General features: G+C 40.5%; 1 protein-coding gene across 3 annotated transcripts in view; it reads left to right on the forward strand.

The window, feature by feature from the left end:
• Gs2 (glutamine synthetase 2) overlaps positions 1-26,055 on the forward strand; it is a 50,046-nt gene extending 23,991 nt beyond the window's left edge. For all 3 annotated transcript variants that reach the window (XM_019047668.2, XM_019047669.2, XM_019047670.2), the window contains exons 2-8: positions 785-975; positions 13,442-13,603; positions 19,866-20,011; positions 21,302-21,430; positions 22,129-22,328; positions 23,316-23,455; positions 24,368-26,055. In XM_019047668.2, the coding sequence (XP_018903213.1) occupies positions 792-975; positions 13,442-13,603; positions 19,866-20,011; positions 21,302-21,430; positions 22,129-22,328; positions 23,316-23,455; positions 24,368-24,516 (1,110 nt within the window). In that variant the 5' untranslated portion in view covers positions 785-791 and the 3' untranslated portion in view covers positions 24,517-26,055. The remainder of the gene's footprint in view (positions 1-784; positions 976-13,441; positions 13,604-19,865; positions 20,012-21,301; positions 21,431-22,128; positions 22,329-23,315; positions 23,456-24,367) is intronic.
• The last annotated feature ends 235 nt before the right edge of the window (positions 26,056-26,290 follow it).

Genomic DNA, 26,290 nt, shown 5'->3' on the forward strand with positions numbered 1-26,290 from the left:
TCAAAATGTCAGCCATTTTGAGCACAATAAATTCTCGATTATTCCTCGCGGTGTTTGGGACCGCAAGTAAGCAAAATTCGCGGATAATCGGAGGCTAAGCGATTCGGCCTGGAAATGAGTTTGAAAAGTCTGCATTGTAAAAGACGAAAAATAGAAAAAAATGTTGAAAAAAAAATGTTGAAAAAAAATGAAAGAAAAATTGGCCAATAATGAATAAATTTTACCTGAAAAAGGTTATCTTGACAAACATCGTTTCTGGAAGAAATTTTTCATTATGGTTGGTGCCGTAAAATTGCAGCGTTTTTGGGCCAAAGCCACCGTCGAAACCGCGGATACTCGAATCGCGTATAATCAAGACGCTACTGTGCCTTTATCAAGAAAACTGAAATGTCAGCCAGTAGATCAAAAATTAAAGAGTAAATGTACAAAAAATCAAGCTTTAAAGCTTCGAAAGAAGTTCAAAAGTGTTGTTTCTACTTTTCAATCGTACTCGATGTATCAAAATGAATGGTTGATTGAAAACGTTACCTTTGACCAAAGGTTTTAAAGATGATTTTTCAACCTGATGTAGTTTTTCGCAGTGGCGAGGCAGTAATGATTGACTATCGATATTTCCCCATTTGGAGCTACGGTTAAGAATCAATGATGAAGGTGTTCGTTGTGAATACTCTGTTCATCGATCCTTTTCCATGTGTTTAAATGGCAGATCAATCGATTTATCGCAAATGTCACTAGTTTTGTGTATTTCTTTCAAAAAAAAATTTAAGAAATTTTCTGTTTTCAGGTGAAAAATGGCACAACAAGGAGTTTTGGGATTCTCACCCAACACGGTGATGAACAAATCAGCGGCACAGCGCTTCCACGCTATCCCGCAGCCAGACAACAAAATCCGAGCTGAGTACATTTGGATCGACGGAGAGTACGGAATCAGGTCTAAGACCAGAACCCTCGACTTCCTTCCCAAGTCAGTCCAAGGTGAGTAACAATCCCATAAAGTATTCTTTTAAAAATCCATCTAGTGAAAAAAGTGCAGGACGGAACGTAGGGCATGGATTCGATCAACATGAATCGATCGAAAAATGAAAACGTGAATCAATCGACACAGATTTGATCGAAAAATTGTAAAAAAAAAAAAAAAAAAAAAAAAAAAAAAAAAAAAAAAAAAAAAAAAAAAAAAAAAAAAAAAAAAAAAAATCGGTGTCGATTCGATCGACCTGAATCGATCGGAAAAAAACTTCGTGAATTGACGTGATCCGATCGACGACAGTGAATCGATCGACAAACCCGTGATTCGATCGACAAACCCGTGATTCGATCGACAAACCCGTGATTCGATCGACAAACCCGTGATTCGATCGACAAACCCGTGATTCGATCGACAAACCCGTGATTCGATCGACAAACCTGGGAGTCAATCGACAAACACGTGCATCCATCAACAAACCTGTGAGTCGATCGACAGACCCATGAGTTTATCGACAAACCCGTGAATTGATCGACAAAATCGTGAATCGATCAAAAAACTCGCGTGATTCGATGGAATTTTGTCGATTGGTCCACGTTTTGGTTTTTCGATCGATTCATGTCGATCGAAAAATAAAGTAAACCAAACCCTCCTTTGCAATAACGGCACTGTCAGGTAAACGCTTGCAATTTCATGGCGCCTACATCAATGCAAAATTCCCTCTAGGAGCGATGTTCGTCAAAATAACTTTTTTCAGCTTCCAAAATAAAAAATCCAGAAAAAAATTAGTATAATTATTAATTCAATTGATAATCTTAAAGTAATTATTTTACTTAAACATAAATGAGGCAAACTGTAAAATAATTTAACTATGTAAACTTCTCGTAATCAATTTATTCATTTTTGACCAATGTTTCCTTTTTTCTATCATTTGCCAAGTTTTTTCTTTTTCTTTTCTTTTCTTTTTTTTTTGGAATACATTTGATCTAATTTGTGTTTTGGTTTACTTTCTCCTCATTTCTTCACTTACTTTTTTTTGACTCCTCGTAAGCGGCAATCCAGGCCAAAGTTCCATTTGGACGTACTTCTGCCGAACGGAACTACGTGCATTAAGGCATGAGCCCTAAGACCCATAAGAATAAATGCATAACAGGACTCACGTCATAATGCACATAGTTCCGTTTGGCAGAAATACGTTCATTTACAATTACCGAACTACCAGAGACCTGAGTCCTGCCTCTCTGTAAGATTCGCAAAGCCTCGGAGCCGAAGAGCAAATTTGCTCAGCTCGCTGTAAGGCTTATAGTCTGGGGAAATCCCGCTGCTTTGTACAGCAAGTTTGTACTTCCTTGGGACGCCACCGCGCACCGCGGCCAATGTCGAGGCTCGGGAACATGAGCAGCCTTGGAAATTCGCCAAGTATTTCCTTGCCCCCGTATCACACCCCCCTCCCCACCACCGCCCGGATCCAATAAATCATACTCGGAAAACTTATACTTCGTCGCGAACTCTGCCCACTGAGATTGATGTCAAGTTTTGCCACTCAAAGCGCGTCAAGAATTTCTAATTTTCGTGTGTTGAACGATTTTCTGCGAAGAGGAGAGGCCACAGAATTGAAAACTTTTTCCCCCAAAGAATGAAAACGAAAGCAGTGAAGAAACCTATAAAAACGTTCACGATTGGCACCATTGGAACCTTAATTTCAGCAATTGAGGATTCAGGAGTAGTAACTACAGTGCAATGTTGGTATGGATGCAAAATGTTCAATAGTGCGTTGGGTGCAGAAAGGGCATTTCTTGGTTGGGGTGTCTTGGAAACTTCACCGCTAATATGTATTTTTAAGAAGAAACTGGTTGGGTGAATTCTCTGAAATTTTCCGGTTTCAGCGTAAAATCACGAAGAAAATGTCTGTAAGAATGTCAACGAATTCTATACAATTGCTCTAACTGTAATGGATGAAACGTCAGTTGAAATTCTGAGACACCGCAACTAAGACATGGCCTTTCTGCACTCAGTGCTTTATTATCATGACATAAATTGTCTTTGGATTGCTGTCACCAAGACATGCTTGGTTAATTTTATTGGGATACCTCAGCTGAATTGGAAAATCAGACACTTCAAATGTTAAATGTCACCATTCTAAAAAAATGCAGTGTCCAGTCCGTCGTTGAATAATTGGATTACATTTTGCAGTAAAGAACCACTATCTCTGACTCTTCCATAAAAGCACCTTTCTGCATAGGGAAACCAATGCCATAAATTATGTTTCTACAATGAGCCAGAAATAGTGACTCCTTATTGCAAAATGTGGTCCAATTATGAGAGTTAAAGACGCACAAAAAGCCTCAACACAATGACGCTCATACAGCCTTCATCTCTGACTCACAGACACGCATACATCCGTAATTTACATAAGTTCTGTCAACAAGAGATAAATTCATGCAGGATTAAAGTGAGAGATTGTAAAACGTGCAGTTTACCATAGTTTTATTATATCCTCAGCGCATCAATACTTATCATAAGAGACTTCGGTGAAATTGATATTACATTTCTATCAATGTTGAGGCAAAAAATTCTGCCGCTAGTCCTTAAAGTGAAGTGCCCACATAATGCGAAAAGGTATGGACTAAATGGAAGTTTTGAAATCAATTTCAGATTGGCTCATCGGTGGGATCTATGTTCAAATATCTGAAAATGAAGTTCAATAGTTTGCGTAACTATTATTTTTTTTTATAGACCAGGACCATGGTATTGCTTTTCGTGTAAACCAGTTTCGTGTGTTGCATTTATAACAAAATTATTTCAGCGTTGATTCTATTTTTTGGCAATGATTTTACCAAGTGCACTAAAGGGAAATTATTAAAACAAACCGGCATAAATCCATTTTCGTTCCCTGGAGTCTCCATAGGGAAAAATCAGAGGGAGATATTTCGAGTAAACACGTTGGTCATCGTTCAACCGGTCAAAACAGGAGGGATGAAATTCAGTCGATTAAGCGATTCGGCAAGAGCTAAAGAGCTTTGCGCCCCAACATGCAGGTTGTTAACAGTTCATTAATTTCAATTTAGGTTAAACTCGCATATTATCCAATGTGCAGAGCCCGATCCTGTTGCACGTTATTCACTCGTCCTTGACGTCAATTGAGCTGTTTGTTTTTGAAATAGCCCAAGCGCCGCACACTTTCAAGTCCTCGTCATTCTCATCTATTATGGCTTCCAGAGCTCTTGAGTTTCTAGCGTTTCAGTTCTTCTAAAATAAACGATTAAATTGTGCCTCCTTGAATTTCGACTCGGGCAGCAAACACAACAAACAAAGTCAGGTCCCACAAAATACCTGCACTCCAGAGCTTTCGTTCCTTTTATCTTAAATGAAGTTCAAATTTCTGTGTCAAAGATTTAGAGTAATTTTTTTTAGTGATTTTTCGAGATGGGAAGGTGTGCGCGTGGGCGGTGTTTTATGCAGGCCCGCCACAAGGGGGGGGATACTGGGTCCCTGGTACCGGGGCCCGGGCCCTGGAGGGGCCCGTGACAAACCACTACGAATTCATGTGTAACCCTTGTCTCGTAGGGAAAAGTGAAAAAATTACCCTAAAAATTCCGCAAAAGGTGAATAAAGTTTCAAAAACACGCCAGGGCACTATAAAATTTTTCTTAGTTTTTTAGAGATTTTCAAGATTTTGAGTATATGTAGAATGATATTTTTAGTAACTGTGTTTCATTTTCTTCCGTTGTCGGATGCTAAGAGGCTCCTTTCTGGGCATCCTCGACTTCAATGGCTTAACTCCCTTGCCATAGACGTACGAAAGGGGAGTCCAGGGGGGCCCGGCTCCCCATAGAATTGAAAATTATCATCTGCCCCCTCAAAAAAAAAATTTATAGATGTTTTGAATGCAACAGTTCGAAAGTTTTTGGTGCTGAAAGTAAACAAAAAGGCGTAATTATTCTGCAGAAATTGATGGAAAATCTCCATCATAAGAGCTTCATAATGCGTCTAAATAAATTTAAAATTTCAAAAATTTCCCGGGGGAGGCCCCCCGGACACCCCCCCCCCCCCCCTGTGCTAGGGGCCCGGACCAGAAAATTGGTACCAGGGCCCGAGATGGGATGTGGCGAGCCTGGTTTTATGTACGTTGTACAAAAAACTACACATTTTCTTCATCATGCGAGTATTCGGAGAAGTCACTTGTTTGTGCTTTTTAAGGGAAAAAGCTGCATGTCCACTAATGAACCTTGAAGTACGCCAAGCGGCAAGACCATAAAAAAACGAAGGAGAAGAGAAAGCAAGAGAAAAATAACTGACGTGAGAAGATTACCCCATTCGTAAGGAAATGCAAATAAATTTGGAGATAAAAGATTGTGTCGAAAGTTACCAAAGTTGATGAAGTTTGTAAATAACTGGCAGGATATCAAGTTACGTTTAGAAGTATGCACGTATACAAACGCTTTGCGAGGAAAATCTTTATATCAGCGAGGAAGCTTAAATTTTCCCTCCTTGAATAATTTTTTATACTCTAAGTTTACACTTAAGCAAAACTTCTTCCACTCGACATGCAGTAGAAGGAATAATTTCCACTCAATAATGCACACAAATACCTTACAACTTTCGCAGCCAGATTCAAAGTTCTAAGTGAATCGAAATGAAGTGCGTTTTCAGTGAAAAATAACAAAATGCGTAAGAAAGAAGAAATTTAGTTGGGTCGGTTAGAATGCAGGGTGGAAGAATTTTTAGTCAGAGTCCGTGATCTTTTTATTTCAATTTCAATAAATTATCAGTCAACGTTTAGGCTTTTTTTTTTTGATTGGTTTTTTTCTCTCCAGTTGAAGCAACCTTGCATGATGAGCATAAATAATAATGTTCAATAAACAAACGTACTTTAAACCTCAGGTCCTCTAATTTGCGTGCTCAATTTTTCGGTGTGGAGCATAAGGAAAAGGGAGCGCGCAGCAGGGTTCACCCACTTGGTAATAACTAACCTATACAAGGATATTTCAGAACAACTTATCGAAGCCTCGTCTGATTCTGAAGATTTAAAAAGGACTTGATCCGCCTCCAGCTCACGGCCACGATAGCGAAGAGAGCAGTAAGTGCACTTCTGTATGAGCCATGATTATCACATGCTCTTATGCGTCTCGAAGTTCATCCCAGCATGCACTTGCTGCTCTCTTCGCTATCAAGGCAGCTCAGCTGTCATAATTTTCTATACCATCGGTAACGGCAAAATAAGTAAGGATAGCGTTGAAAATTGATTATTCAAAAGGCAAATACAAATAAAAATGATTCAGACCTAAAAAAGTGGGCTCTGCTGAGAGCGGGTTCCCTCTAGTAATAAGCATTTTCGTTATATATAGCTCTGTATAAGAGCCTCTGGCTTCATGTGGGGTTTGCGAACACCTGTTTCGCTTACTCCTATGTGTTAGTAATGAATGCTGCAATTCTACTTTTTTCTGTCTTACTCTCTATTTTCCTCGTTCCATCTCCCTTCCCTGACTATCGATAGGTCGAGTATAATTTTTCCTCTTCAGAGCGTAAGGTCTAGATGTGCTCGGTTCAGACTTATTTTTTCTTATTATCTTTATTTTAATCAGTTCGCTTGCTTCTGCTTATATATGCATATTTTAAATCAGCGCGGCGCATTCTTAGGTTTTTTTTAAAAAAAACCAAGTAACGTAGACTCTTGGTATTCATTACACATAAACTAGAAAGCCCCAGAATGAGAAACAAATTTGAATCATTATTATTGACGGACTAGTAAACTTTTTACACGCTTTGGAAAATCTCAGAAGTTCGCGGTAGTCACTTTTCGGTAAGGAACTAAGGGACTCGGTTATTGTATCGAGTGGGGGGTCGAAACGATCGCAAAGGCGGTATACTACGTATACGCGCCAAAAAATCTCCAAATTTTAGATTGATTTGAATGCAACTAATATTGGGATCACTTATTTGAACTGATAGAGTAATAAAGAGATGTATTCCAAATTTTTTCGGTCTGATGCAGCTTTTCGGATCACATATTTTTCTCGAGTCCTCGTATTAATCCCACGTAGCGGAGGTCACGGTAGTGCCAAGCCGTTTCGTACTCCTTTGAAAGAAGGATTGGCCTGGCAAAATCGCTGACATGGATCTGTTTTGGGGTTCCTGTCAAAAAGGTCCATATGGCGGGAATCTCATCTCACCCAGAGCTGACTGGCCCCACCGGAGGGATAATTTGGGGTCCTTTTGGGCCCTGATAGAGTGGACAAAGACTCAAAGAGCTCGTAATGGCTAGGCAAGTTTTTTAATATTTTCAGAACGAGGCCCTCAAAATATGCGAAAAAGGGCTCCTTCGCTCCAGCAAGTGCGGTTGGTGATAAGCCTCAAAAGTTGGAAATAACCTCCCTCCCATCCCTAAAAACCAAAACAAAGCGCTTCCATTTTTGGGTCCTAAGCCCTCCATGGGGCCGAATGTTCATACTCTCCCTTCAAATGTACTCCACCTCATACACCGAAAATAACTCCGGCCCCGGGCTATATAGACGGTACTTACGGGCTGTATAGGCGTACCACTGCGTGCCAGGCTCAGAGGCCGAAAGTTCCGGGCGTAGCACGAAGCTACGGCTCCGGCGCCCGGAACGGCCGGTACGTCTATATAGCCCGTAAAGTTGTTTTTCAGTGTATGATTTCTCCATGCAATAATTTGGCCTTTCGGTTGTTCGCTGCGCTGCGTTCTGGATAATCGCTCGTTCGAACGCACGACGACGCGACGCAACGGACGTGCCCGCGCCCGAACGCCACGGATCAGCGAAAGGTGGCGAAACTTATGCGAAAATGCAGGGGGGGTCGGGACCGGGAGACCCGGGGGAGGCGTGGGCCGGGAGAGGGAGGGGGGGGGGGAGAAAGGAGGACCCAAGCCCGCATCTGCCAGAAAGTAACACGAGTTTTGTTTTGGCTCGCGACTCGTCAGGCGACAGTCGTCGGGGCACTTGTTAACTTGTCACTGACCTTTCAAGGCAAACTAACTTTTCATACTGTTCGCACTCCGCAGTTTGCCAATCACGACCACCGTTGCCGGTTAGGTCTGCAGAGAGCCACTGCATGCCGCCTTATACCGACGCAAGAACATAGGCGGATCCAGACGCCGTGACCGGGGGGGGGGGGGGGCGTTAGGGGGTTTGGGGGCCACCTCCAGAAATTATTTGAATTTTTTGAAGCATGTATCATGCAGTTTGAATCAATTTCGTCTTGAATAATTGTCGAAATGTAAGCGTCTTTCCTTCTTTTTACCTCCATTCCATAATGTGCAAGTTTTATGTCGACCGGGGGTTACACCTCTTGATCGCTTTGCGGTCCAACCCCCCGAAGCACTTCGTGCCTCAGCTGTTTTGCGTCACGCTTTACACTAACGTTTTATATTATAGAGTATGATTTTTGTTAGATTAAATTGTAAATCTTCTTGAGAAGAAAGCCAGGGTACCTAATCTATCATGCTTCCGTTGGACCGCGTTTAACAGGAAGGAACCAAGTCACATCAGATATTGCCAAATTTAACTGGGCAATTCAATTCTTTACGAGAGAACGTTTGTACGAATTCCTCTGAAAATCTTACGGAATTTGCTTCGTACTATAGAACACGTACACCAAAATTTGCGCGAAAATCCGCACAAAAATTTTGATTTAAAAAATTAAATTGCCCAATTGAATTTGGCAATAGCTGATGTGGCTTGGTTCCTTTTTGTTTAACGCGGTTCAATTTGAAGTAGTTAACAAAAAGCAGAACCAACAATAATTGAAAATACGCTTGCAACGTCAGTTTGACGAAACTAAAGGCACAAAGGGACAGACGCATTTTTCAAAGTTGCAGATTAGGTTGCGACTCATGCCGAGGCAGAGACGTAAACAAATGCATCTACTTTTTTACGGAATTGGCATGGCGACGGGAGATAGCCACCACTAACTGGCACGGAGTACGAGCCACACGTGTCATGCATGAGTGTCTTACTTTTGACGAGTAACACGATAGCATTGTTATGGCTGAGCTTTTGGTGCATGCTCTCATGAGTTATCACGTCTGTCTGTAAGTTGCCTGGTCGAATGGACAATAGAGGCATCATTGTTATTGACTTCATCCTGTAACGTACTATACCATGATGCTGTCCAACGTTTAAATCCTTCTCAAATTGATAAATCCATCATTTGCTGCTTTCAAAGGACGATGATTTCTGACTACGCAACCAGCATCGGTCCGAGAAGGGGATCAAAGGAATCAGGCTGATGGACTCAATGGGTCAGTTTCGCTGGTCACAGAATCGCGTTTTGATGCTTGATTCTTGTAGATTAGCTGAAAATAATAAGATCTGTCTGAACAGCAGCTCCCTAGGTTCAGTATTAACCCAGTTGTTGCCCTTTGCAACCCTGGTAAAAATTGGCAGTAGAATGTGTGTTTCCAAAATACTATAGACCTAAAGCCGGCTGTAAGATTTTCAATATCTTCTGTAGCCGGCTGTACAATTTCTTATAGCCTTTTATAGCCGATGGCGATTAAGCAACAGCCAGACGATAAAGTTTATGCTAAACGTTACTAAATACGGATACAAGGACTTAGTTAGTTTTTGGACTACCGCTCTCTTTTTGTGCCGTAGCATCTTGATTTATTTTGCGAGGAAAGCTCAGTACTTTTGAAGGATGCGTGTCATTCTTAATATGTTGGAGAGCGTTCAATTTCTTATGATACTGTGCAATACCTCTGGTGTGAAATAGTTGCTTCAGAGCGCCGTGGCACGCTGCGGCGCGGCGGGCGGGCAGAGAGCACGCATTGGCGCCTACAAACCTAACAGGGATACTCCACGCATTGCGCAATGCGTGAAGTATCCCTGTTAGGTTTGTAGGCGCCAGTGCGTCGTCGCTCCGCTTTGTGTTAGGCTCTAATATTTAATCTGGCGGAGTCAGCGTTTTTCAACTCATGATTTTGAAATGTTTGCACACTCTGTATGGACTATTCTCATTTCAATTGATGAAAAAAAAAATATGTTTTAAAGGAAAATATATTGTGTGTTTTGTAAATATAAAGGTAGTTTCGTATCAAACTTAATGATTTCCAAAGCACAAGAATTTCTACACAATTTCTTATAGCCTTTTATAGCCAATGGTGATAAAGTGTAAAGCCCGGCGATAGGAACTACAGTCCGACTGGGAGACCGGGGCACAGTGACCTGGGATTTTTCCTTTTGCTTTCTCTGCTCTTCCTGAAGAGGTTTCTGAAGATCTGCTATGGGGGGATGATAAGTGTATGTCAGTACCTTAAAACCCCTGGAAGTTTCAAAGGTCTGCACCTATTAGAAAAATTGTTAAAAATCCAAGAAAGTTGAAAAAAATTTTGGCCACTGTACCCCAAGGCTGGGGCACAGTGCTCACGGGACTAGGGCACAGTGACCATTTTTCTTGTGAGTGGCCTTAGGAACCCTCTCTACCCCTACAGGAAAGGAAGTTCGACATTTCTTATCCTGGAAGGGAAGGATGATTCATCTCCTACTTAGAGGAGGGTATTAACAAATTCGGGGGGGGGGGGGTAAATTTTTGGGGGGCAACAATTTGCCAAAATTCACCAAATTAAGTCAGTATTTTGGGTAAAGAAGTGATTTAGTGAAAACGAAGGGGGGGGGGATCTTCATCCCATGCTCCCCGACGAGCCCAAGGGGGGGGGGGGTGAAGGTCCCATTTCCAGAAAGAGGGGAGGGGGTCCAGGGGGAAAGAGATCAGTGTGCCCCGGTAGGAGTTTTCATAAACATAACCTCATAACGTGATGATTCTGAAATAGTGGTAAACTTTTCAGTACAGGGTAATACACCCAAAGACATGTGCATTGGAAAATAGCAAGTAGATTTTCCTTGATTCATAATGTTAACGCCAAAAGTAATGAGAAATTAAATATTTAAAATGTGCAAAAACTTAACTCAAAATAAATGACCTGTTGTCAGTAATTTCCGTTGTCAACAAACTGGAGATGCACAGCATAGAAATGAAGTACCTATAGAGGGCTAACACCACACACAAACAAATGTTTCCCCGAGACAACCATAGGAGCGCTAGCGTCGCTTTGTTCACTGTGCCCCGGCGGTCACTGTGCCCCGGTCTCCCCTATACTTTTTTATAGCTTCGTATAGCCCGGCTATATGATTTGCTCCGCTTTCTAGAGCCAGCTATATGATTTTCAATAGCCTTCTTTAGTCGGCTATAAGAACTCCTATGGTATTTTGAAACGCAGCTCCTAACGCGCCTAATTTTTACCAGGGAAAGACGAATTTCTTATGTCATCCACCGCAGCAGTGACACCTTTGGTTTCTTCCACCTTGGTTTCATCAATCGGTGTGAAGCACTTTCGCACTGGTTGTTCAAGGTGAAATTTGGATGAGAGCAAGGTGGAAGAAACCAGCGGTGCCATTGGTGGATGACGTCAAAAACCCGACTTTTCAATAGGCGATATCTCGGCTAATATTGAACGCGAAAAGCTGCTGTCGAGACAGATCTTATTATATTTAGATAATCTGCAAGAACCAAAAGCATCAAAACACGATTCTGTGACCAGCGCAACTGACTCATTTGAAAATGCTCGTGGGACAAGGCGTAAGTGGAGTTTAGGAAAAAAAATTGAGATATTACTGATTTCAACTGAGACTAGTCTTAAAGTATATTCTGTGAAAAATCCACTCCTAAAATCCAATTTTTAGCATCAAAAAGTGAGTCCGCTTTTCCTGCCATAAGGCTCCATGTAATTTTTAAACTTTGAACACGTATTTGTTGAAAAAGCAAAGACTGCACTTGGATTGCATTTGCAAAAAGGAACCACTAGCATTGCAATGATGCTAAGATTGTGCAACTTCTTCCTTTGCCATAAAATTGCGGAAATCGTGAAAAACTATGAAATTTATAAGGTAATTTTTATCTTAAATTCATTTTTAGCGAGTAAAATAGAAACTATTAATGGATAATCGGGGTTTTCCTCCAAGACAAAAGAAGTTGCACAATCTTAGCAACATTGCAATGCTAGTGGTTCCTTCTTGCAAAATGCAATCCACTTGTTCTATACTTGTCCCTTGAGCCGCTCAAATGGAGCCGTTTCGACGGGGGCCGTCAACGGATGCAAGAGCAAGAGATCCCCCTCCAATGATGCAACAAGCTATTTATGATGAGCATCTCAAGCTCTCGATGTTTATCGAGATGCTTCCTCCGCCTCCGGCCTCCGGGGCCTCCGGGAGCGGGAGACGCGCATCGTATGGAGTCGCCATAGCAACAGGCTGCTCCACGCTGCACTCGATCCGCTTGAGAGCCGCCGCTTGGAAATGGAGACATGCGTCCAGCACCAGCATCCCTGTCATCCCCGTCATCCCCGAACGGGGTCATGGGCCAATACATTGACGGCGCGGCCGGAGCAAGAGGGGGCCACTGCTCCACTTCCCGCCGCTGCAAAAACCGCACCGAACTTGATCCGAGTCGTCCTTGAATTCTCTCCCTCCGACTCGATCCACGCACCCGTCCTACCCCCTCTCGGCCTTCTCCATCCCTATTTTTCCCAACTGGAAAAGTTTATGTTATTAAACAGGCCTCGAGGTGGATTTGCAGCCGCTAGATTTGTGTATCGCCCCGCCTGTCTACCGTTTCAACGCATCGTAAATTTTAGCCATTACAAGTACTTTTTTTTCTTTTTCCGAAAAACCAAAATGTCGGCCCATTCGTCACCCTCCTGACATGAGAGCGTAACCACTGTTTGTAATAAACCCTACCGTCCAAATAATTCAATACTTTTCCGGGCTCCGGAGCCCCGGACTCTTCAGACTGTAAAAACTTCGATGCCGACCTAAGAATAGAGATGGAGATAGAGTCCATATAAGTAAGGACAAATGGACTGCGTTGAACAGATAGGAACCAAGCCACATCGGCTATTGCCAAATTTAAGAGGAAATTGAATTTATTACAAGAGAACGTTTTTGCTGATTCTTTTGACATTTTTGAGGAAATTGCTTCGTACTACGCAAAAAATTCACCGAAATTTGCAAAAAAAATCCGCAAAACCGTTGTTAGATGAAAAATTAAATTGCCCAATTGAATTTGGCAATTGCTGATGTGGCTTGGTTCCTTTCTGTTTAACGCGATCCAAATATTACGTATGAAGAGTGCAGACTCCGAATCCGTACCGAAGGGACTCAGCGCCTGTACCGTATGACCAATAAGTTCATACACCTTCTTTTCCATACACGACATTTTTACGGAACACTCTCAGCTCCAGTCGTGAAATCCATACCGTATGTACGAGCATAGTTCATACCTAGGATTGTCCAGGCAGTATGGACTTTCACCACATGACCATTTGTTTCAGCGTGACATTTCCTTTTAGAAATACCCATTGAAATTGAATTTGTGACGAAATAAACATCAGCATTTGAAAGTTCAGCTAAAAATAGTCTGTTTTCTCATTCGGTTTTAATGAAGTGTGGTCGTGTGTTTCAGATCTGCCTGAGTGGAACTACGATGGTAGCTCCTGTTACCAGTCTCAGGGTAGCAACTCTGACACGTACCTAATCCCGGTGGCCATGTTCAAGGACCCTTTCAGGTTGGGAAACAACAAGCTTGTCCTCTGCGACACCTACAAGCATGACCGGACTCCAACTGGTAAGTTACGTTTGAAATGTCCAATACTTAAGTTTTCTTAACAGCAAGGCACAGGGCATCATAAATTCACTTGAGACGGGATTCCAAGATTATGCACACAGAATTTAAAATAATACGTTTAATTTTATTTTTATTAACGTTGATTTGTCAAAAAAAGAGAAAAAATGGCTGTAAAATACAGCTCAAGTCTGCACCAATACCTGCCCTTTTCCCTCTATACCTACTTCATTTCCATATTTTTCTTGCCTTGCGTTGCCTTTCTTCGTTATAGGTCAAATACGCCTTGAGCTTTATGTCCTAAATAGTTCTATAAGTTTAATGTATAGTCAGCGCTTCAAAAATGGATAGTGATCAACGGTTAAAAAAGTTTATTTGTATTATCATTTTTTTTTATTATTATTATTTTCAAAATTAGAGGTATGTCCTACAGAAGTACGCTTCATAAACCCTTTTACCCTTAAAAATAGGTGCTTAAGAGTCATTTTCTAAAGTGTCCCTTAAAGTTAGGACTTTTCGCGCTAACCAAGGCCTAATGAATCGTTAAGTGAAAAAATTAAACACTAAGAAGTGGCCCGAACTGTATGTAACAAGGTGGAGAAATGGTGCTGGGTCCACACCATTTCGCGGGGAAACAAAGCCAAGAAATTTCAAAAATTAAAATTAGAGTCAAAATTAAATTTTGGACTCTAATGCGCACCAGTACGAAACTGAGGGGGGAGAGTGTTCAGCTCAGGCAGTTTTCATTGGAATATTAAGTTGGAGTCACAACGAGAGATCTATACCGGTTTGGGCCTCATTAGACCTCATCAGCATATCACACTTGGCAGTGAACCCAACTTAACATGCCGCAAAATCCAAGACGGCATTATAACCGCATTTTGTTATGAGAGCGGTTGTTCAGTAGCGACGGTAGATGGCGCGAGGATCACACTCTTGTGTCATGCCTCGGGTCATATCCATGACGGCGTTTTAATGCCGTCTTGGATTTTGCGGCATGTCCAGTTGGGTTCACTGCCGAGTGTGATCTTCTGATGAGGTCTAATAAAGTCCAAACCGGTGGGGTCGGACTGGCTTGCATCTGAGGGTGTAGACCCTTGGCTAGATAAAGGGGCGTAATGTGTTATTTCCTGGTGGGGCATCCCCTTCGTGGAGAGGGGTTCAGAAAATTTTGGCAAAGCAGCACAAGTTTACGCTATTTTCAGGCTCAAAGTTTATTAATCGCACAGAGTAAAAATTGTAAAATTGAAGGTATTGAAGTGACCGACAGACTTCTAAAATTAGAGAAAACCAAAAAAAAAAAAATTAAAGCCACTGGACGCATCCAAGCACCATTATTTCCACAAGAACCGTGTCAGTGCTGCGGTTTACACGAGCTGAAGACGTGGGTCTAAAAATCCATCCTAAAAAAGAATCAGGCAAGAACCTGAAAAAAGAAGAACCGCAGCGGACGACAAGAAAGACGTATTCGGGCCTCTTTTTTGAGATTTGCGCATAATTAATGGATAATCCTTAAGATTGCCGTTATTGGTACCATAGAAGGTTAATTAACCTCAAAATAATTGCATGCTTGAGAGCTCGGTTGAGACTCGCATTGGGATCCTTTCAGAGTTTGTTTAAACCTCATATTAAGAATGCTTTAGGATTCGTTTGAGCCCCTCGCATTAAGAATGCTTGGGAGTTCGTTTGAGCCTCGCATTAAGAATGCTTGAGAGTTCGTTTGAGCCTCGCATTGAGTTTCTTTAGAGTTCGTTTTAACCTTAAAATACAGATGCATGAAGTGCTCTTTCGAGCTCCGTGCTATTTATAGTGCGCGAGGTGCTCCATTGAGCCACCGCATACATACAAAGGCGTGATGTGCTCCATTGAGCCACTCGCATACAAAGACTTGAAGTGGTCTTTCGAGCTCCACGCTAAAATTCAAGTGAGTTCCTTTTCCGCTCTTAGTGTATACCATAAGTATTGTGTAAGAATTATGGCAGAAACTTAACTTTTCTCCCGAATCTGAGCGACACCTCATTGGCAGCATATGGCAGAGCATTGAGAACTCTCGCTTCGCGTCATCGCGCCTTCAATTTTTCAGATGCAGCACAGACGTCCATTAAGTACGAATAGTTGTATCTCTGCGCCGTCGTTAACGCGCATCCTTTCCCTCGCTTTATTTCCATATTGTGTTTGTTTGCGTTCGTCTTATTCGTAATGGTGCTTCAAGCACTACGTGAATAACACAGCCGAGGGTAGGAGAGATGTGTTCAGGCCTCTTTTGTAACTTTTCTCCCGAATCTGAGCGACACCTCATTGGCAGCATATAGCAGAGCATTGAGAACTCACGCTTCGCGTCATCGCGCCTTAAATTTTTCAGATGCAGCACGGACATCCATCAAGTACGAATAGTTGTATCTCTGCGCCGTTGTTAACGCGCATCCTTTCCCTCGCTCTGTTTCCATGTTGTGTGTGTCTCCGTTTGTCTTATTTGTAATGTTGCTTTAAACTAGAGCAGAGCATAGCGAGTTCACGACTCACGCCATCGCGTCATACATTTTTCATATGCAATGTGGACATTTATCTTGCGAGAATAGTTATATCGCGTTTACACTTTAGATGTCTCTTACTTTTGAATTTCGAAATAAATTAAGGTTAAGTTTGCCCGAGATATGCTATGGTATTTCCAAATCAATAGTCATTTTGAAAAGGAAGAAATATGAAAGGTCTCTCATGAGGTCTATAAAGTGTGCGTATGTCCAAAAATCAAACCGGCGATCGTTTCTCCGGGAGTTACACATAGAGAATGAAGGAGGGGAATAAAGCGCTCGTATGTCAACAAAAAGGTGACAATTTCACAGAAAAGTGTTTACGTTTCAGAAAGTAGTTCTTGGACCTCTGTTCACCACTATGCGTAAAAGCACCTCTCTTCACTCCTAACTCTCTCTTCTTCCGTACATTAAAGAAATTTTCCGCATATATTCTTGGTCGTAATCTTTTTTTGTCTTCTTATTTTGCTATCTGTCAGAGGGGCGCGTTTTTGGCGCGCCAAGGGGGCGTATCTGCAAATGGCAGATTGGCCTTATGGCCAGTCCGAGCCTGCAAACCGGTATAGATCTCTCGGCTTGACTCCAACTTAATATTCCAATGAAAACTGCCTGAGCTGAACACTCTCCCCCTCAGTTTCGCACTGGTGCGCATTAGAGTCCAAAATTTAATTTTTACTCTTAATTTTAATTTTTTAAATTTCTTGGCTTTGTTACCCCGCGTAATGGTGTGGACCCAGCACCATTTCTCCACCTTGAATCGTTAAGTTGACTCGCTAACTACCTGGATGAGGCGTACACTAAAAATCCGACACCAACTTACATTTTCGTTTCAATATCGATAATTAGGCGATTTTGGTGCAATTTCACAAAGAGCAGAGAATGCTGCGGCTAACATCCGTTATTTTTATCAGTTATCACTTTTCATGCAAATGGCTATCGCAAACGCTCATTAAAAAGGTTGAGCCAACTTACATAACCAGCGCGTCATCATAACCGAGAAAACATGCCGCGATCGGCAAAAATAAAGCAAAAACGTGACATGACAAATAGAAACTCGATGACGATGATGATTACTGCATCCATTTCATCGACTAAAACTATAAGGCGAACTTGATGAGGCTCGGTTTTGAGGTGGAAAGAGCTGAATTGCTCGAGGCCAAGGTCCACTCGCCTGCAACCTGGCACGCATGTTTAATAGATGCTACTGGTTGGCCAGGAACCAACACGAGTAGCATGGATAATTGTCAGGTTTCATCACAAACTCGTACTGGTTCCGATCGTGGCGCCGCACAGTTGATCGAGTCAACAGGAGAGGTCGGACAAAATTTGGAAAATCTAAGAGCTTATAACTCCGTTTACACAAAATTTTGAGGCTCTGAAAGCGGATCTATTGGTTTTTTCGTGAAATTTTATTCCCGAGGCACCCCTTGAAATTTAAAATGTGAAGAAATAGACATACAAATTTGAATTTTTGTCAAAAATTTAATGTCCGACTTCTTTGACTGACTCGATACACTGTGCGCCGCTCCGCGCGCCGAGGGTAGATGAGAATGATGGGTTCTCATAAATTTCTAAGACGATTTCACAAAAGTGCAAACCTACCGGGATCGAGTCTCGAGTTCTCATATATTGTGGACGAGGTTGCGGACGCGATCGATTGCCGGCGCGCTGCGACGAAATTTGAACTCGAATCGTGATCCCAGAGATGAGGTTGGAGGGCGAGGATTCAAGGTAAAATTGCAGGCTCAAGGTAAAGAGGCAAATAGTCTCTTGATTCCAAAATAGACACGGAGTACCTCTGGATAGTAAGAAGAAACAAGAAGAAAAAATCCAACATGAGTATGTTGGAAAAGCGTGCCGAATAACTGAAATGTTGGACAAATACCTCTTATTTTCACGTCTTTGCTTTTTGCATCAATTGGTACTTTTTGCTAAATTTGGGAGAAAATATTGATTCATGAACGTTGAATGTAAATTAATTTTAAAGATTCCGTCCAATTATCTTGATTTTAAGCTGATATGCGGCATTTGCGCACGACCGTGATTTGGGCGAACTGCCGTGCATCGAAATCGCGTTCAGTTAATCTCTTTGAATTTCGAACTGTAAATTCTCTCCTATTCGGCCGATTTGTACAAATGAGGTCTCTTTTTATTTGTACTTCAACGGAAAGTAAAGAAAAACTCGCTAAATAGACGGAAAACAATTTTTGAGAAAATTTGGTGGATCCTGGCATCACGGTGAATGGTTAATCGGTTAATCGCCTCGCCGTCTTTTATTGCCTTGCTCGAAACCGGACACCCAAAGCTATATCGCGAGATAACTGTAGTGGTTTAAGTGGATTTCGGCAGGGGCCATGGTTAGTACATAGTATAATGAGTCACGAGGCTCATCACAGATTGCACTTACAGTGCAAGACGCTCAATGGCTATAGAGTTTTGGCGGGAAAGAAGGTTCTAGAGTTGAGTCCTCCGAGCGTAAGAAAGCTCCTATGAGGTTTCTGTCAAATTGAATAATACGGTTTTGACAGAAAAATGTTCTCAAGGGTTTCCAATTAGCAGTTCATTAGATTTTATGGTAAAAGACCATCAGGGCTTGACAGTGTTATGGTTCAAAGACAAAGAAACGGGTGCGAGGAAAAAAGTATTTGGACGACCCGTTGAATAGCATTGGTTGATCGGTGTGCTGTACTATGGTACATCCGAGTGATTTCATAAAGCGAGCCCTACTGGCACGCTTAAAATAGTAATAGGGAAACAATTTACCATACGAAAGTCATCCCCAAAAGTCCTGTGCGTTCTGCTCTCATTTAAAAATTATGAAAGATAGAAGAAATATAATTATTTTTCCAAATTGAGGAAGCGCACTCTTATCTTTGATTCAAGCTTAATTTTTTTGAAGTTGTAGAAATGGGATGGTGTGTAGGTCAATTTTTTCGCGTTACCGCAGGTCCGTCTCCTGCAACTTCTAGGCTCGATGACCTCGATGGAGAAAGTTCGGTGGTTGCTGCACATCAATTATTACGCCCATCGTCCAATCAGCAGAGATCGTGATTTTGCGATTTTATTGGAGAATGTATCGCGATTTTGTCCACGTTGACTTATTGTAGTATTATCGGTTAAAAAATATTGCGATTTCATCACATACATTCGTCATAAAATCGCGACTTCACGGCAATATTGTCTAAAAAAAATTGTAATAAATTGAGATCAAATTTCGGTTTTATCGAACGTAGTTTTATGGAGATGAAGTTGGGACAAGATCGAGGACAGTCGCTTAGATGTTGATGATCCGAGCAATTTTATCAAAAAAGAATCTTTAAAAAATTGCAACTTAATTTCAAAATATTTTGATTTTTCTCGTGAAAAATTCTACTTTGGCAGCAGGAAAAACATGCATCATTCTTTGGAAAAAAACCACATTCGATCTAGAGTCCAGACTCTTGAAAACATCGACAAGAAAAAATACTCTTGATTCAATCGGACTTGTGCTTGAATCAAAATGAAATCCGCTTAAATTAAGAGGCTTGGTTCTTGATTTAAGCTAGATTCTGATTGAATCACGAGTACTTTTTCTTATCGATGTTTTTAAGAGTCTGGACTCTGGATCCAGTGTGTTTTTTTTTCCAGTTTTCAAATCTAAAAATGTTGTTTCAACGGACCGTATATTAGGCACCGTATCAAGATTTAGACATATTTTAGAGTAGAATTGAAGAGAAACTGGTTTCTTGTTGCAGAGACAAACCAGAGACACACTTGCATAAAAGTGATGGAAGCCGCCAAGGACCAGAAACCGTGGTTCGGAATTGAACAAGAGTACACTTTGTTGGACATGGATGGCAGGCCTTTTGGTTGGCCGAAATGCGGGTTCCCCGGACCTCAGGTACTTCATTCTGTATATCCAAGACGAGACTTGAATGATTAATTATCGATATTTCCCCTTTGAGGCTATGACAAAGAATCGATTATTAAGATGTTCGTTGGGAACATGCACCCTTTTTTATCGATCCTTTTCCATGGATTTAAATAGCAGATCAAGCGATGTATCGCAAAGCACGTTTCGCTACTATGTAATCTTTTTCACAGATAATGACTGTTACTGATTTATCTAGTGGATCTTAATGCGCCCATAAAAATTTGAATATCTTTACATGTTTCCGGGCGAATTGGGATTCATTTAATCATTGAATGTGTCTTTGTTACAACTAGACGGATTAGAAAATTTTGAATCTGAAGGCACGAATACGACCGTGCTACCGAAAAACCCCGTTCAAGCGTTGCCGAATTTATTTGGATAAATATGAATTTATTGAAAAAGGTGCAGATATTTTTCTTCAAATTTTTCTGAGTTTCAGACATTTTTGTTCGCAATCTTAAATATTTGAGTATTTCGAGGAAGAATATTCATAACTTACTAAAATATGTATGTTTCATCCTGAGAAATTTGGCAACTCTCAACTGTTTGTTTTTGCGGCGTCTTTCCTCAGCACGACAGTATACCTATTGTTTATTTTTTTAAAGGCAATAAAGAGACATGTCGATGGGAAAGAAATTCCCGAGAATAATATAGTAGCTATGGATGCAGTACTAAATGAAGATTAAGTCTTAATTTTTTTTTTAAATTACCCTGAAGTATTGCACTGTAAGAGGTTTTTTTTTAGAATAGATACTTAATAGCTAAATAGAGACCAAGCAGTTCTTTTTAATTGATCGAGTGAATGAAAAGCCTCTATGTTTTGTGCAAAAAGCAGATCGAAAAAGCGCCCAAAAAATTTAGGCATAATACTTCGAGGTTTGCCTCGGCATATCGCATTTCATCCAAATTTTCTGGTATGTAACATGAATGTTCAGGGTTGCTCGGGCAAGCTTAAGAACTAAAGTTCTTTTTGAGACTATATAATGTTCACAATTCCTAAGGAACTTTACGTTTTCCCTGCATTTAGACTTTAGCTTGAACCTGTAGCATATGGATTTCATATGCACGCGATCATGCATGGTTTACATAGTCGTCTTTAGAATTTATGTAGTTTCTGCTTTGATGAGCATATCAGATCATGAATTAAGGAGGATAACTTTGCCTTTGAAACTGAAAAAACTTCGAAAATTCAATGTTATCGCGCAATATCAGTCAGGAGTTTCATTTTTTTAAAATAACGAATGTGTCGGTTTGCAGGGACCCTACTATTGCGGTGTGGGAGCAGACAAAGTCTACGCTAGGGATATTGTTGAGGCTCACTACAATGCTTGCTTGTACGCTGGAGTCAATATCTCTGGTATCAATGCTGAGGTCATGCCCTCACAGGTAAGCGAACCTCTCTACAAAGCTCATTTTTTGTATGCACAATTGGTATAGTTGTTCTTTCAAACTTTTTAACAAGGAAAAGACAAGTCTTTACTCTGCTACTGTTATTTGCTATTCAGATTTTTATACCCGTTTAGCCCTACTTTCATACACTTTTTTCAAGCTTTGGGTGCGCGGTCAGTTTACATTCTGTTTTATGGCTTTTAAATCTTGAAGTGCAAGTTCATCATTTCATCACTTTTTTCTTCCTATCCTATATTCTTTCTTCCTTTTTTTTAGTCGTTTCGCGGAGCGATTTATACCAGGTCACAATTAATTTATTTTTACTCTGCATAATGTTCTTATTCATGATGTTGTCGGTGAATTTTTGGCCGGCTGGCAGGAAAAATGCACCGAATCTCTACCGTTTCATCTAACACTCTTAAGTCTAAACCTTTTCACTGCCTAAAATCTGGAGTAGGTAGTTCCCAAATGAGCTCTAGTTACCCATTTACAAAACATTATACGTAATCCACACTTCGTATGAATCGGTTTCTGTCAGAAAGGCGTAAGGCCAAAAATTCATGAGCCCTGGCGTCCTGCGTGATGAACGTAAACCAGGGCTCATGAGTTATTGGACTTACGGCAGTCTAACAAAAACCGATTCAAACACCGTCTCGGACAATTTGCTTGAAACAATTTTTTTAATGATTTTTTAGTGGGAATTTCAAGTTGGGCCATGTGAAGGTATCACAATCGGTGATGAGCTATGGATGGCCCGATTCCTGCTGCACAGAGTGGCTGAAGAATTCGGTGTTGTCGTTACTCTCGACCCCAAACCCATGGAAGGAGACTGGAATGGTGCTGGAGCCCACTGCAATTTCTCCACGGAAGCAATGAGGAAACCCAATGGAATTGTGTAAGTAGTGCTCTTTCCTTTTTTTTAAAGCATTTCATGGCTGGATTTGTGATAGTCAAGCAGCGCTCGATGATCGATGTATCAAACCCATGGAAAATACAAGGAAAAAATAAACACAGCAGACTGAGCACAAGGTTTATTTCCGTGGATACGAATAGATTATCGCTACGGATGAGTTGAATTTGACTACGTTTCGCATAACTTTCTGATCACTTTTCCTGGCCCAATAACTTAGTTTTGGACTACACGCGATTTTCGATTATCCACCGTAGCTCTGGTCTCAATTTCCGTTCTAACATTGGATTCCATTTCCATTGAATTGGATTTCCATTGGGTCATTCTTGACGAGAAAGGCAATTGGATTACATTTTATAAGGAGATACCGATATTTCTGGCTCATTTTTTTTTGGGGGGGGGGGGGACCATACAGAGGGGTCTTGATTATCCGCGATAGCTCTGGTATCAATTACCGCGGATAATCGAGACCCTTCTGTATGTTTTTTTTTTTTTCAAAAATGAGCCAGAAATGTCGATTTCATCCTACGAAATGTAGCCCTATTGCCTTTTTCGTCAAGAATGATCCAAAACGTAAGGGGATCTTTTAGAATTCAAGTTAGAAGAAATTCGTTAGAAGAAACACAGGCAATCGGTACCTCATTTCGACCATTTATAAGACACGTCGAGTATTTAGCCGGTTAAACAAATTTAAAAATTCTGTAGAGAATTTCTGAAAGAATCTGCTTACAAATTATCATTATAGCATTTTTCACCCCGAATGTCTTTAATTATCGAAGTTACGATGGAAATCGTGAGGTCTTTCCTGCAGGGATGTGGGTTCGATTGTGATATTTTGTATCGCTCTATTTATTTGCTCATGACTTCCCTCTGATGAACCTCATGTTGCTGATGGGTATTCATTAGGAGACCACGAAATTTATGGATGTAGAGTTTGAGTTTGCTTTTACAAGAATCTTGGTTTTGTTCCAGTGAAATTCAAAATGCTATCACGAAGCTTTCAAAACACCATGATCGACACATCCAGGCCTATGACCCCAAGAAGGGAGCTGATAACGCTAGACGGCTCACCGGAAAGCACGAAACATCTTCAATTCACGATTTCTCATCAGGTAAAAATCGTTACTTTCTCTCTTTTAATCATTGTTATTTTTTTGTCCCATTCTGAAGGAATGATCCGGAAAACATGTTTTTTTGTAAAAGCATCTATTTTACCTAATGCATCCATATTTTCTATTATTACACACTTTTGTAAGCGTGCGTCGCCTAGAGCCGGACTGACATCTACAAATTTTGGAGGCGGCCATGATTCGGGGGCTCCTTTAAGAGAAGTCTAGAGGACTCTCTCCGAGAAAGAAAGGGGGGCCCAGGGTCTTCGCCCGGAAAATGTTTGAAACAGGATCTTAACTTTTAGGATTGATGTTTTTCGTTCAAAATGTCAGGATGGCTCAAAAGGGAAAAAAGTCATATTTTGAGCCGAAAATTCGATCCTGAAAGTTACACGGAAAAAATTAAATTGCTGATTTAACAATTCAATTGCTAAAAAAAAGTGACTGCAATATTTCAACGTAGATTTCACAATACAAAAATGCTACTTTAACCACTATTGTAAGCTAATTTAACCACGGGAGTGGTTAAAGTAGCATTTTTGTGTTGTGAAATCTACGCTGAAATATTGGAGTCACTTTTTTTTAGCAATTGAATTGTTAAATCAGCAATTTAATTTTTTCCGTGACGTAAACTTTCGGACACCCCGTATTTAAGCACAGTGGGAGGACCGGCAAAATGCGGCCGCTGCATCATTCGTGGCATCAGCGGATTAATGTACCACTCACTCGCTCCGACCAGTTCGCCTTCAATATCTCGGTAGGCAATATGAGCTACTTGGGAGCAGTAATAGTTGCTCGCCGCATTTTGGCCTCGATCACTCGACTTATTCTTAGCTGTACCGACTTTTGAAGTTCTTCTGCTTCAATTTTATTCGTAACATAATGTTGAAAACGGTTTGTTTGCATTTTTTCCAGGTGTGGCTAACCGAGGTGCCAGCATCCGAATTCCAAGAGGCTGTGCCGAAGAAGGGAAAGGATACTTGGAGGACCGCAGACCGTCCTCTAACTGTGATCCTTATGCTGTCTCTGAAGCCATCGTACGCACGTGTTGTCTCAATGAATAAATCGATGTACCCTATGTCTTTCACATACCTAATTGTTATTTTTACAAGATGTAACCATTTATCATCGTTATAATTTTTCCACTCTCACCTGTTCAAAGTAAGTTATTCCTCATTTTGTATCAGAAAAAGAGAGATTTGTTTTTTTTCTTTATTATTGGGCGGAAATCAGTGTTGCAGTGATTAAATTAACCTCAGCAGCCGATTTGGTCAATATCAAAGGAATGTTTCATATTTTGTGGAGTATGAAATGATCGGCAGAATTTTTGATGAATGGCAGGTTTCCTTCAGCAAGTCTTGGTCCCGAAAGATTGTTTCAATCGGTGTAACACCTGTTTCCTCCTGATTGTGATATAATGTTTAGATTAAGTATGTTGAAACCTTTTTTGTTCGCCTCCTGTACAAATTTCATAAAAGTGGGTGATCTAAAATAATTTTTTTCAAGTATTGTTAAGTTTAAATAATCTATTTTTAATCTACTTAATTGAACCTTTATTCCATCGAACATTCTTAAGTTGCAGAATAATCAAAATCGCCGTAAAGTTACTTCAGTATTGTTTTTTCCACTTTAAGACATTTTGGCCCTATCTTTTACAATGTTTGCAAATGAACATGTTGTAACCAGCCATTATTGTTGAGGGGCAATTTGCACGTACCTTAATCAAGTCTACGTTCAATTCTAACAATAAGTATCAACATGTTTCCGTTTGATTTCAATAATGAGTGTAAGAGTAATTGCGACATTTTTTTTTGCTTTTTTTTGCATTTCATCCGCATCGATAGTTTTTTGTTTCTCAGAACACGAAAAAAAAAACAGAGAATTATTTGTTGTAAGCTTTAAATATGTCGTTTTGAATGATTCTGTGAATTATTGATGTATTGATCAATTTTTTGATAACTCGACGCCTAAATTATATGACTAATAGTTCCACCTTGGTGAAAATGGAAAATGGAACTCTGAAATATTTTCTCTTAATGTCTACTTTTTTAATGTGTGAGGCTCCTATTTCCGTGACAGTCGTCTGAACTAGGAAATTATGCTTGTGCCTTTGACTCGAGCGCATAGGTCGGTACCTAATTTTCCTCCTGCGCACGTGTCCATTGCAACTTTGAAGTTCAGAGCAGAAGTTTTGATATTTTTTAAACCGATTACGTATCCAGTTTGTACGTTATGATGCATTTACGGTCCTCTGTGTTTTGAGTATGAAATTTTGAGTAAATTGTACATTCGGTATTTAGATGTGCGAGAGAAGTAAACTGCCGAATAACTGGCGCTGAACCGAGAAATTATTTTTTCTAATGCAGGATTTAGATTCGGTACATTTAAGTTTCCAATAATTTACATGTTTTATACCTATTATTATTCAAATTACAAACTGTACTATGTATTCAGTACAATGATCGCATACCTAGGTTGGTACATTGGAGACTACTAAGGAACATTATTTTAATGATGTATATGTTTATTTTCGTCATCAGTCTCTGTATGGTTCAGGCGTCAATGTAAAAAGCAAAACAATAATGAATAATTTATGAACAATGTACGGATTTTTTTCATTTCACTTTTTACCCTTAATAGGTACTTATTTTACTTCGCCCAATAATTTCCTTAAAATACGCCCTAACGTTGTAATACTCCAGCTAATCGCCCTATATAGCTAATCAACATATTTTTTTACCTGTTGTGAACCTGACTAGCTGGTAGAATCTGGCAGCTTTTCTATATAATAGAAATGATGAATATCTTTGAAACATTGTTGAGAGAGAGAGGAAGGTG

The sequence above is a fragment of the Bemisia tabaci genome, chromosome 3, assembly GCF_918797505.1.
Source record: "Bemisia tabaci chromosome 3, PGI_BMITA_v3".
In the NCBI taxonomy this organism is placed as follows: Eukaryota; Metazoa; Arthropoda; class Insecta; order Hemiptera; family Aleyrodidae; genus Bemisia; species Bemisia tabaci.